Below are 11,824 nucleotides of genomic sequence, written 5' to 3'. Positions count from 1 at the left end.
AGGGACGGAATGGGCTGAACGCCAAGTTGATGAATGTACCAAGACTAATTAGTGTGTTAATAAGTTATAAGGATGTAGCAGGCAGAAAAGTGCTGATGTGGCCTGTATTTGCCACAAAGTGACAATCACTTGACATTGTTACAATGTATTCTTTCTTTTCTTGCCATTTTACACATTTAGAGATATGAGCTCTTTATTTGTGGAACAGTTCACACACTTATTTAACCTGTCATAACTAGTAGACTAGACATCCTGGTATAAAATATCGGCTAAATTAGATGAGGACAGGGCCTTTTGAGGAAAAACGTAGCCTAAATTAATGCTTTTCTGAAAATGCTTTTCATGATTTTACATAGGCTATACTGTATGTAGGCCTGCTGGTGGTTTGTGACTGGGGAAATACCACAGTAATTGCTGGAGGCCACAGTTTACCCACCTTTTTAATCACTACTACATCACTGGGCGAGATATGTCTGCGGAGGTTATGAAAGACTATAATCAGGCCAAAAACACGCCTTCATCCCTGGATATAACGTTATGGTGGTTTTCTGGTGCCGTGGACCAATTGCGGAAGTTGTAATTTAAAACTCTCTCTCTGACTGCGCTTGGATTTGGGCTTGGAAAAAGCGAGCAAGCTTGTAAAAGGGGGGTTGAAAAGTTGGGAAAGCCCTTTCTCTTGGAGTGCTGACGCGGACAGAGGCGAAACGGGCTGAAGCGCCGTGGATTAATAACCAGCGTCCACCATGTTACTTTGGTTTCTACTTTTGGGGGCCTCGGTTTGTCAATCAGAGGGTTACTTTTCGGAGGAAAAATATCCGGAGGAGTCGAAAATGCAGCCGCCTACGGTGGTTGTCGCTATTATAGCCAGGAACACCGCTCACTCCCTGCCGTACTACCTCGGAGCTTTGGAGCGGCTGAACTACCCCAAAGATCGCATCTCTGTGTGGTGGGTTCCCGTGGACGGATAGCCTACTCTGTGGATTGCATGCCGGGCTATTTGTATTGGTCCCTTTTTATCTGACTAGCAGCCGTTCAAAAGGTCAATCGCATTTAAATTAGTTTCTGAATGCAGCGCCCTATACCCCTCCTCCTCTCCCATCTCCCTCTGTCCCGTTCAGATCCCTCTGTCCTGCCCAGGCTGCCTTTTCCCTCCGGACTTAATGTTCTGTAAAGTATGTACTAACAAAGTAGGTCGATTTTTGCAACGAGTTCTCCCATGAGTGTGCCTGTGTAAAGACACAACGATTAAAACTTACAAACTGGGTTGTCATCAGAGGAAACCGTATACTTTCGTGTCGTTCTGTGTGCCAAGAACTAACCCTTAAGTCATTTTGAATGAATTCTGTACTTAATTTTCAGTTTGTTTTGATGAGTCTGGATCCAGGGAGAGAGAGACACACACACCACACACACAGACACACACCACCAGTCAAACATTTCACCTTCGTCAGTTTTGAGGATGAGCATGTCTTTTACATTCTGCTCTCCCTGTGCTCCTCAGGGCCGCTACGGACCACAACTCCGATAACACCACAGCCGTGCTGAGAGAGTGGCTCACTGTCATGCAGAAATTTTACCATTATGTTGAGTGGAGACCCATGGACCAGCCCACGTAAGTCCAGCTGCATTGATCCCTATTTAACCATGATGGTCTGGGGAAAAGGATGGGAAAGTAACTACGGGTTTCCCAGCCCAGCAGCGTCCTACTGTGAGTGATTTGTTTACATTCATCAAAGGGATGTGAGCAAGTAAGTTATCCCTCCTGCAAATGGAGCCATGGTGCCAAGATAGTCTTTTCTTTCAGCAGCACAGATTGAGTGTCAAGATGTTTTGGGGAAACCGGGAAACCAAAGCTTCCAGCATTTCTCTGGCTTACTGTGTCTTTTGTATTCCATGCACCATGAGTTTGTAAACGTCGCCACCGAACAGTGAAAGGTGTAGCCTTTATTATTCTGTTATTCACCTAAAGTCACTGTATGTCTAAAGACTAGGCTCACTTTCACCATGCTTCTGTTTGTTCAAGGAATGATGCAGCACGTCTCTGCTTGTCCGTATCCCTGTCTCATGATACTGTGTGTGCGTCTCTCTGTGTTGGAGGGGTTTATTAGTGGAAGTTAAGACTTGTGCATGCGCGTGTGTTAACATATTATAATATACTTGTGCATGGTTGCTGTTATTCTTTGGCCTCTTCTTCGTGTCATATGTTATTTCTGAATATGCATGTAGCACCTGAGCACCAGCTCTCCAAGCCGCACCAACCAGCCCACTAAGCTCCCTACTCTCATGCCACACCCCCAAGCATGCTCTCACACGTGTACACACACACACACACACACACACACACACACACCACCCTGGACCGACGGCCTGACTGAACCCTGCTAATCTGCACATGGCCATTGAACTTTTCATGCTGTCAATCTGGTTGTGTTTTGCACATTTGTCATTTCTGCATCTTTTGCTCTTTATCAGCCTAGTTGTACTTTGCACACTGGTGACTGTCAGTGCTGCTACAGCGGTACGGACCTTCAGCCTTGAATGTATACGTGCAATCTGTTTATGTTTAGTCTACTGCCATGCAGTATGTCGCCATGATACAGTACATGATGCCCTGCTACACCAAGTGTGCCAATCCTGTATTGTCTTCTACTGTACCAGCACCCATTAACCAGGTCAAATTCCTTACACACCCATTGTGCCTGGTGATATGAAGTGATTCTGATTCTGCAATATGTGTATTTGTTTATGTATCAAAATAGCTCTGCCTGGGTTGAAATCTGGTCTGTTATTCCATATGCACAAACTCAAACTTGCATTTATAGCATTAGCTGACCTGAGTGTAGGTATTTTTTTCAAATTGGTCAAAGTATATGGTCACAAAGTAAAGTTTTGTTATTGATACCATAGGAATTTATTTCCTCAGCGACATGTATGAGAACAGTGTTTGAGGGTTGATAAATGTCTTTCTTTTTTTGCGAAGACTTCCACTGTATCATTTGAGAAAGGCATTTTCAGATGGCAACCTTTCAACCCGACTCTCTCAGTTATAAATTATTATCAGTCATACAGTCTACCTTCCCTGTCTCTGTCTGTCCCAGGTCCTATGCAGGAGAGCTGGGTCCTAAGCATTGGCCCAACAGCAGATATGAGTATGTGATGAAGCTGAAACAGGCAGCGCTCAACTTCGCCAGGAAGCGCTGGGCTGACTACATCCTGGTACCTTATAATCTTTATTATGACAGCAGTTTGAGATTCAGAACAAGGATCTTTCTTGTTATATTGTTTCTTTTAACTTGTGAAATCTGTTGCTTCCTTGCTGCTCTTATTTCATCCAAGAAAACGTTTTGGCTATGATTGCTCCAGAGATAAATCTGACTACAGAATGAACACTACAATCACTCTCTCCTCTGTCTCTGTCTCTCTTTCTCTCCCTCCCTGTTTCAGTATGCTGACACAGATAATATCCTCACCAACCCAGACACCCTCAACCTGCTGATAGCAGAGAACAAGTCAGTCATTTCTCCCATGTTAGACTCCCAGGGAGCGTACTCTAACTACTGGTGCGGGATAACTCCGCAGGTAAGGAGCACTTCAGAGGGTAAACTTCATAGGAAACATCTAGAGGTATAAGGCACACTGAAGAATAACAGTCTCAAGGAAATGTCAGTCATTGCTCTTCAGCTGGACACATGGGCAGCATACTAAAACTAATAGTGTGGTATTACTCCTCAGGTAGGGTACTATACCTTGGAGGGAAGGTTACACATACACAATCCCAGGCCAAACTCTTTGGAATTGTGCCAATTGCTCAGGAAGGGCATTACACTGTCTAGGACAAGAAAAACCTTCCCTAACCTTTTTTATACAAAGTTTCCCCAAATAGATGCATATTTGGCCATTGCACGAATGCCCATAAGAAAAGATTTGACTACTGAACTGTATAACTTTGCATTCTGTTGGTGTGGAGGTGACAGTACAGATATTAAAATATGTTCAAAGTAGCCATTCTTTTCCACCATATAGCCCATATTTCTATATTTCACCAAAGACATAGTATCTGTTATTATTATTATTATTATATAGGTTTCATATGATGATAGCTGAAAAGCTATCACAGGAAGCTGTGAATATGTGTGTGCCTTTGTGTTTGTGTGTGTTTGAGTGACTGTGTGTGTGCATCCATGTGTTTTTGTCCTAACATACTCACAGCCCAATCCATCCCCTCTCTTAGGGTTATTACCGTCGAACGGCGGAGTATTTCCCCACCCGTCACCGGCACAGAACCGGCTGCTACCCCGTGCCCATGGTCCACTCCACCATGCTGCTGGATCTGAGGAAGGAAGGCATGAAGAAGCTGGCCTTCTACCCTCCTCACCAGGACTACTCCTGGCCCTACGACGACATCATTGTGTTCGCCTTCTCCTGCCGGGCCGCAGGTTCGTCAGCGCTTGTGCCCGCGTTTTCAGAATCACACCCAGTTAGAGACAGAGAGAGAGAGAGAGAGACAGAGAAACAAGGCTGACATACGCACACAGACACGCACGCACATCCACCCACACACACACACACACACACACACACACACGCTTTCGTCAATGTGTTTGTGCATTTACAGCACTTATTGTGTTGGATTCAGGATTCAGGATTTTTACAGTATGTTATGCAGTAAATGCCTCATTCATTTATTCATTCATACATTCATTCATACATTCGTTCATTCATGTGTTGATTGAGTGATTTGTTGGCATTCATTCATTTATTCATTCATGCTCTTTGGTGCTAATCAGAGATACAGATGTACCTGTCTAACAAGGAGCGCTACGGCTACCTGAACGTCCCGGCCAAACCTCACCACACCTTGGAAGATGACCGCCTCAACTTTGTCCACGTCCATCTCGAGTCCATGAGTGAGCACAGATTTCATATCGTATTTGTGAATTTTTTTTACAATGTACTTTTTCACATTGATAGAGTGTAAAAGAAGAAAAAATATGCAGACTGAAAAAGTAATAAAAGGCAACAAAAAAACAGAATTTGTTCTCATCAACCATTGCTCCTCAAGTTCATCATATTGTATTAATTCAGATTATTGCATTCATTTAAGCTGTTATTTTCTGCTAACTCATATCCCCTCTCCATCTACAAGTTGATGGTCCTCCCATGTCCCCGTCTCGCTACACCCATGTGTTCCCCAAACAGAGAGACCTCATGGGCTTTGATGAGGTGAGAGACACTTCGTTGTTTATCTAGTAGGAACATAATCATATTTTAGCTGGTTATTGTTATATACTGTATTATACAGTGTAATATGATTTTGCAACAAACATCTTATTCTCAGTTTCCTTGAAAAATCCTTGTATCACGGCCAACTTTTCAGACTTAGGAGTCAGAAATGTCCCTAAAAGCCGGGCAGTTGAAACACTGCTACAGTTTTGACATTTTACCCCGCTTCTTCAGTGGATTTAATCAGTGTCCTGGGGTTTAGCTTGTACTCTGGAAGACTGTGTCATCTGTCACTTACGGTTTTAAACTCATATAAGGTAAAAATGGGCCCAATAGGTTACTGGCATAATACATAATGATGAAAGCATAAAGGAATCCTTGTACTGGCTGGGAAAATCTGGATGGGGGAGTGACTTGAATATTTAACACACCCCTCTGCCTCAAAAAACATCACTGAAGGCACTTAACCATTAACTACTTGTGCTTACAGCTGCCAACAGCAAAAGACTGTTGTTTTCATTTTTCTGAATGAGTGTGAAGCAGGATATTACTGAAAAAGTGCATGCGTTTTTAGTGTACATTCCCTGGGTAGATAACAAGTCTAAGAAAGTCCTGAACATAGACTTGCTTACAATCACCCAAGATGGGAAATGATGGCATGCATGGTAATGGTTACATGAAGTTTACTCAGTTATACACACTGACATCTGACCTCTCCCCAGATATATCTGATCAACCTGCGACGGCGTCTGGACCGCAGAGACAGGATGTTGTTCTCCCTCAACGAGCTGGAGATTGACGTCAAGGTGGTGGATGCCGTGGATGGAAAGTGAGTACGCTCTCGGGAAAAGTCTCAGCACAATGACAGTGGCTCACATGAAAAGTGTGTTTGGGGTGTTTGTGTGTTTGTCTGAGAGAGAGAAAGAGAGAGAGATCAATATCAAGGTAACAGATACTGAACTGGAAGGTAGACTGGAGAGAAGGAGGAAGGATTGGTGAGGAAGAAAGAGAAGTCATTCACGGTTTGGTTCGATCCACAACACTGGATTCATGGTTCAATATTATCATGATATTTTTAGCAAAATCTAGCAAAAGGCAATTATCACTGAAATTTTTAATATTTGAGGGAAAACAAAAGAAAAGTGCAAAATATAAACAGGGTGACTACAGGTTTCCATAAGTTAAATTTAAAACTTTTTAAGACCTCTTTAATACCAGCTCAAATCAAATTTAAGACCAATTTCATCCCAAGAGGAAAAAGAAAAACCCGAAGTATACTGTACATCCACGCAACCGGGTAAACCAACCACGCTAAAAGTTAGCCTTGTGTCTGTGTAGTGTTCAAACAATTCAAAAGACGGTTCTGAAAGTTATTTCCTAGATATTAAACCGCAGCTGAAATCACAAACATTTTTGCAACTCCATGATGCATATCGTCAAATTTTTGTATTGCAAAATGTTGTGTCAGGAGCTTTTGTTACATCCCTATCATTCACTCAATTCAATGTTATAGACACACTGCACTGATTAGTTTACTAAGTGATTCACTTACTGAGAGATTGAACAAGATGTGACTCTTTTGCCATTTTACCTCTAATGTGAATGCAAATAACCCTTTTGTAATGGTTGCCATTGCCAATTTTCATTTGTGAATGTGTTTGAATGTGCGTGTGCGTGTGTGTGTGTGTTGTGTGTGTGTGTGTTGCAGTGCGCTGAACAGCAGTGACATTAAGATCCTGGGCGTGGACCTGCTGCCAGGCTACTATGACCCGTTCTCTGGACGCACCTTGACCAAAGGAGAGGTGGGCTGCTTCCTCAGCCACTACTACATCTGGAAGGAGGTGAGAGGACACACACACACACACACATGCACATCATATTCATACATATGCATCAAGTGCTTTATTGGCATGACTTGACACGTCCTGGTGGCTCCATTGGCTAAAGCTCATACCATGTTGCCGCGACGCCCTGGGTTTGAGACCCTTGTTATCTCTCTCTCTCTCTCTCATCTCTCCTCTTTCTCTCTTCATCAAGTAATTCCTAAAAAATACTGTTAATCTCCAATAAGTCTTACCTCTCTCTCACTCTCTGATAACAAATATATACTTTTTGTCTTTCCCTCCTTTCCCTGCCCTCGGTTTCTCTGTCTCAGATGGTGGACGTTCAGATGGATAAGGCATTGATCTTTGAAGACGATGTTCGTTTCCAGGCCAACTTCAAACGACGAGTCCTCAGACTAATGGAGGAGGTGGATCTGGTGGAACTGGACTGGGACATAATGTAAGAGAGACAAAAAAAACTGCATGTGTGAGAGTGTGAGTGTGTTGAGGAATGGGGTTAGTTAAAGGAAAATTCCCCCCTCGGATCCTCTTACACGCATATATATCATCAATCTGTGATGTTCAATGCATTCCAGGAGTCATTTTGTGATGAAGTGTTGTAATTTACATTTTTGGTGTACCCGCTTTCCCTCAACCTTCCATGTCTACTTCTACTTCAGTTAGTGATTTCCTACATTTCCCAGAATGCCTTTCTACAACCATCATAGAACCGGCCTGAACATGTTGCATTCAGCTGTGGGTTTTACATGCAGGTGGAGAGAGTGATAGCTGTAGCATAGTAAGACTGAGGAGGGAGTTTTTCCAGTCAAGACAAATTGAGAGTTGCGGCCCTTTCTCAAAATGCAACACGTCTTGTGGCTGCATTGCATTCTGGTCTATTGAGGCTACTGTCAGAGGAGAAATTGGTATCTCTATCTCTTCTATGATGGATTTCTCCCTGTATGATTGTTGAATGTTGGTGCTAAATGGTGAGTCTAGGAAGAAGCCCTTGGTCTTCGATTCTGAGGGACTGACAGCACAACCTGATGTTTACTGCTGATGCTTTAGATATTTGAAAATCGTTTCTGCTATTAAACTCCATTGTAGCTGCGGTGGAAATGATGTGCATGTGTCTATGTTTGGCAACTTATCCGTGGGAATAAGATCATCATCACCAAACCACAAAATGGACCCACTGTGTGTGTCTGTGTGTTTGTACGTCCATTCATACTTGTGTATTTGTGTATCCGTGTTTCCAGATTTCAAATTTTGCAACACATGGAAACGGTTTTCGGTGAAATCATGCTGCCAAAATAGACAAAAAATTCAGCCACAGAATGAACACATTTTAAAAGTATTTATTGGGCAGGAAGGTGGATTATTAAATGTAGCCCCTTTTTTGTTTGTGTTTATTGTGGTTGCCATAGCTTCCAAGAAAACATAAACATATTTAGCCACACATGCAGAACAAATGCTACCAAAATGAGATGCTTTCCCTCTCTCATAGTCAACAAGTTTTGCCAGCGAAAAACAGCAAAGTTGCAACAGATTATCATGCTCTGATTTTTTGGAAGTTGTTTGTTGTTGTTGTTGTTGTTGTTCTTCTTCTTCTTCTTCTTCTTTTTCTTCTTCCTCATCATCTTCTTCTTCCTCATCATCATCTTCTTCTTCTCCTTCTTCTTCTTCCTCATCATCTTCTTCCTCATCATCATCTCCTTCTCCTCCTTCTCCTTCTTCTCCTTCTCCTTCTCCTTCTCCTCCATCTTCTTCTTCTTCTTCTTCTTCTTCTTCTTCTTCTATATATTCTTATACTGCTCTTTGTTGCCATAGATACCTGGGCAGAAAGCAGGTGAATCCTGGTAAGGAGGAGTTGGTGGAGAACGTGCATAACTTGGTGGTGGCTGACTACTCGTACTGGACTCTGTCGTACGCCATCTCCCTGCAGGGCGCCCAGAAACTGCTCAACGCTGAGCCGCTGTCCAAGATGCTGCCCATCGATGAGTTCCTACCCATCATGTATGACAAGCACCCCAAGTACGTACCCACTTCCACTTCACTTCTCAAACACACACACACACAGACACAGGTACTGGTAGAAATGTGCTCACATGTATGCACACATGCACTCACCTCAGCTCGTATTTTTCTTAGATTTGTCATTCTGCCGTGTATTGATCGATGGATATCTTGGGAGAAATTAATGTACTCAAATGCACCACAGCCATTATGAAACTGTCTATACAATCTCTATTACTTCACCGTCCTTACAGCTGTTGCTCCGTATTCACATTCAGACTTCTGCAGTAAAACTCTTTCTCGTAATCTACAAGCTCTGCACTCTTCTTTTCTGCTGCCAAACTTATAAAGCTAAAACTGACCTCATAACTCCTAAAAATACGTGTTCTTATGGCTGCTCAAACATATATATACATATTATATATTTAGCATAGGTTTTCCGGAATGTGTAGATTAAAGAACTATTGTTACGGCTGTGGTTTTACATCTGTAGGAATCTCACCAGTTTCTTTGGAATAAAGGTCAAAGTTTTGGCCCTACTCTCTGACTTTCAGCTATTCTTGTCATTTAAATATGTAGTGCTTGTCGATCTGAATTAGAATGCCACATTTCACAGCAGGTCTTTCATCATTCTGGACATTTTTCTTTTTATGATGTACAGATTTCATGGCAGCGTCTCTTTCGGTGTAGCTGGAAGGCAAATTTAGACAATCTGGACAGCCGCCATTTTTTTTCGGCACGGTGTGGTTGCCAGACCAACTTAATAGAACCCAGACACGTGTCAGTCAGACAGTGGGAATTCAAATCGGCTTGTAGCAGACTTGGGGTGAACGATAATTTTAGCAACATTCATTTAACTTTTCTAGGATACATTGATCTTGCAGGTCGGACAATGCAGCCATTGTCCCAAAAGCGAAACCTTAGGTCCTCCCACTAGTCCAAAAATCACTGCTCTATTCCTCCACTACCTCCTCCTTTATCCCATAAACCAGAGAGATGTTTTTCTGATGTTAATTTACTTTTGTGTGTTGATGGCGTTGGAGACAAGGCTTAAGCTGATTGTAATAAGGAAGTGAACTACACTAGTGTTGTTTTGCAGATGTTGAGCATGGTCTGAAATCAATTAAATTGTTTTGGACCACTAGATATTTCTTGGTCTATATCTAGTCAGAGAAATATAATAGATGTAATGAAAAGGTTTGGGATACAGTTGAAAGTTTTGTGGTACAGCTGCTGCATGTGTTGAGCTCCAGGTAGACACTGGGCGTGCTTTAAAGCAACATAGAAAAAAAAGGCCTTTACATTGTGTATGGGCAGAATTCACAAACAACAAAATAAGATCTCTGGGTTACTTTGCAAATATGTGAGTTTACAACTTTATTTGTATTTCAAAATAGCTCCATCAGTAGAGCGTATACTTAAGAACATGAATAAGGACACAATGAGCATATGGCTTATAAACACTAAGATTATGCATTAAACTGTGTCAAAATGCGTTTGTTATTTATTTATTTATTTGGATAGTCCTATGTTGGTACTCAACAGGTCAGGTGACAAAAAGTACATGTTCAGAAAAGGGTCACATGCCTCTTCTGCTGCATCTCTACAGACTGTGTAAGACAAACCTGAATCTATTACTAACATTAAAACTAACCCTAAAATAATCCCTAACCCAGACACTGAATATCTATACTCTTCACAGTGTCACTTGAAACTCAGTAGACTTTATAGTGACACATTATAGTCACTTGATAGTAAGGTGACACACACACACACACACCTCCACCATCTCCCATACCATTTTTTGTTATTTAACAATTTGTCATGTATAATTGGCGCAATTACAAGTGAGGAAATTACATCATTACATATACCATTTACATTTCATTTACATATACATATATGTTATGAACGTACATATACATTCACGTTTACAACATGTGCATTTAGCTGATGCTCTTATCCAACTTACAATGAGTGCAACAGCAGAATAAGATTTAGTTCCTAGATCACTAACATTACAAGCAACAATAGTGAGGATTGCAGAAGTCGGTGCCATAATGCCACTGACAATATTCCTGTTACCCTAGAATGATCATGTAACAGATAATTGCTAGGAAAAGAATAAAATAACATTAACGCCAGGCCATCCCATACCATAGTGATGATGTAGCAGAGTAAACGAGGCACATATGAGGCATTGACCATATGAGATGAAACGCACTTTGGGAGAAAAGCCTGCAAACCAGAAGGCTTGGCAATGTCTGTGTGTTCCATCATGTGTGGAAAACTGGCTTATAGCCAACCACCAGACCTTTTCCCTTCCCTTCTCTCTCTCTCTCTCTCTCACTCTCTCTCGCTCTCTCTCTCTCTCACACACACACACACCTCTGATTCTAATTCGATATGCTTGACTAGTCCACTAAGAATGCACAAGAACTCCACACCACACATGGCTCCTGCTGTCGCCCTTCATGCTTAGAGCGACTGGATTGTCTTTGCGATTCAGCCTCTGTCTCCATCTCTTATCATATCTATGTCTTCCAAGTCCCACGACAACTGCTGAATTCCCATGACTCACCTTTGTCTGCATCTTGAAATAGCCAAATAAAGTGACTAAATCGGTCTGAAATTCCCATTCTGCTGCAGTTTTACATATTATTGCCAAGTTTGAAAATACCATGGCAAACTATCATGCGGTCTGCTCATCATTAGGACCGCAGCGGAAATAAGCCTCTTCTTCAACCCTCTTTTATCTATCA

The 11,824-nt window shown here is 42.0% G+C and overlaps 1 protein-coding gene across 2 annotated transcripts in view; it reads left to right on the top strand.

Annotated features, from left to right (window-relative positions):
* The first annotated feature begins 626 nt into the window (after positions 1–626).
* Positions 627–11,824, top strand: part of cercam (cerebral endothelial cell adhesion molecule) — a 145,038-nt gene continuing 133,840 nt past the window's right edge. For both annotated transcript variants that reach the window (XR_013507211.1, XM_071904683.2), the window contains exons 1-11: positions 627–946; positions 1,502–1,612; positions 3,099–3,216; positions 3,445–3,579; positions 4,232–4,436; positions 4,788–4,907; positions 5,147–5,223; positions 5,946–6,052; positions 6,932–7,064; positions 7,379–7,506; positions 8,877–9,080. Coding sequence is in view for 1 of the 2 variants with exons in the window: in XM_071904683.2 (XP_071760784.1) it covers positions 744–946; positions 1,502–1,612; positions 3,099–3,216; positions 3,445–3,579; positions 4,232–4,436; positions 4,788–4,907; positions 5,147–5,223; positions 5,946–6,052; positions 6,932–7,064; positions 7,379–7,506; positions 8,877–9,080 (1,541 nt within the window). In the remaining variant the exon portion in view is untranslated. The remainder of the gene's footprint in view (positions 947–1,501; positions 1,613–3,098; positions 3,217–3,444; positions 3,580–4,231; positions 4,437–4,787; positions 4,908–5,146; positions 5,224–5,945; positions 6,053–6,931; positions 7,065–7,378; positions 7,507–8,876; positions 9,081–11,824) is intronic.

This window comes from Centroberyx gerrardi, chromosome 2, assembly GCF_048128805.1.
Source record: "Centroberyx gerrardi isolate f3 chromosome 2, fCenGer3.hap1.cur.20231027, whole genome shotgun sequence".
Lineage (NCBI taxonomy): Eukaryota > Metazoa > Chordata > Actinopteri > Beryciformes > Berycidae > Centroberyx > Centroberyx gerrardi.
The sequence above is the reverse complement of the archived record's forward strand: the minus strand, read 5'-3'. Positions and strand labels throughout refer to the sequence as shown.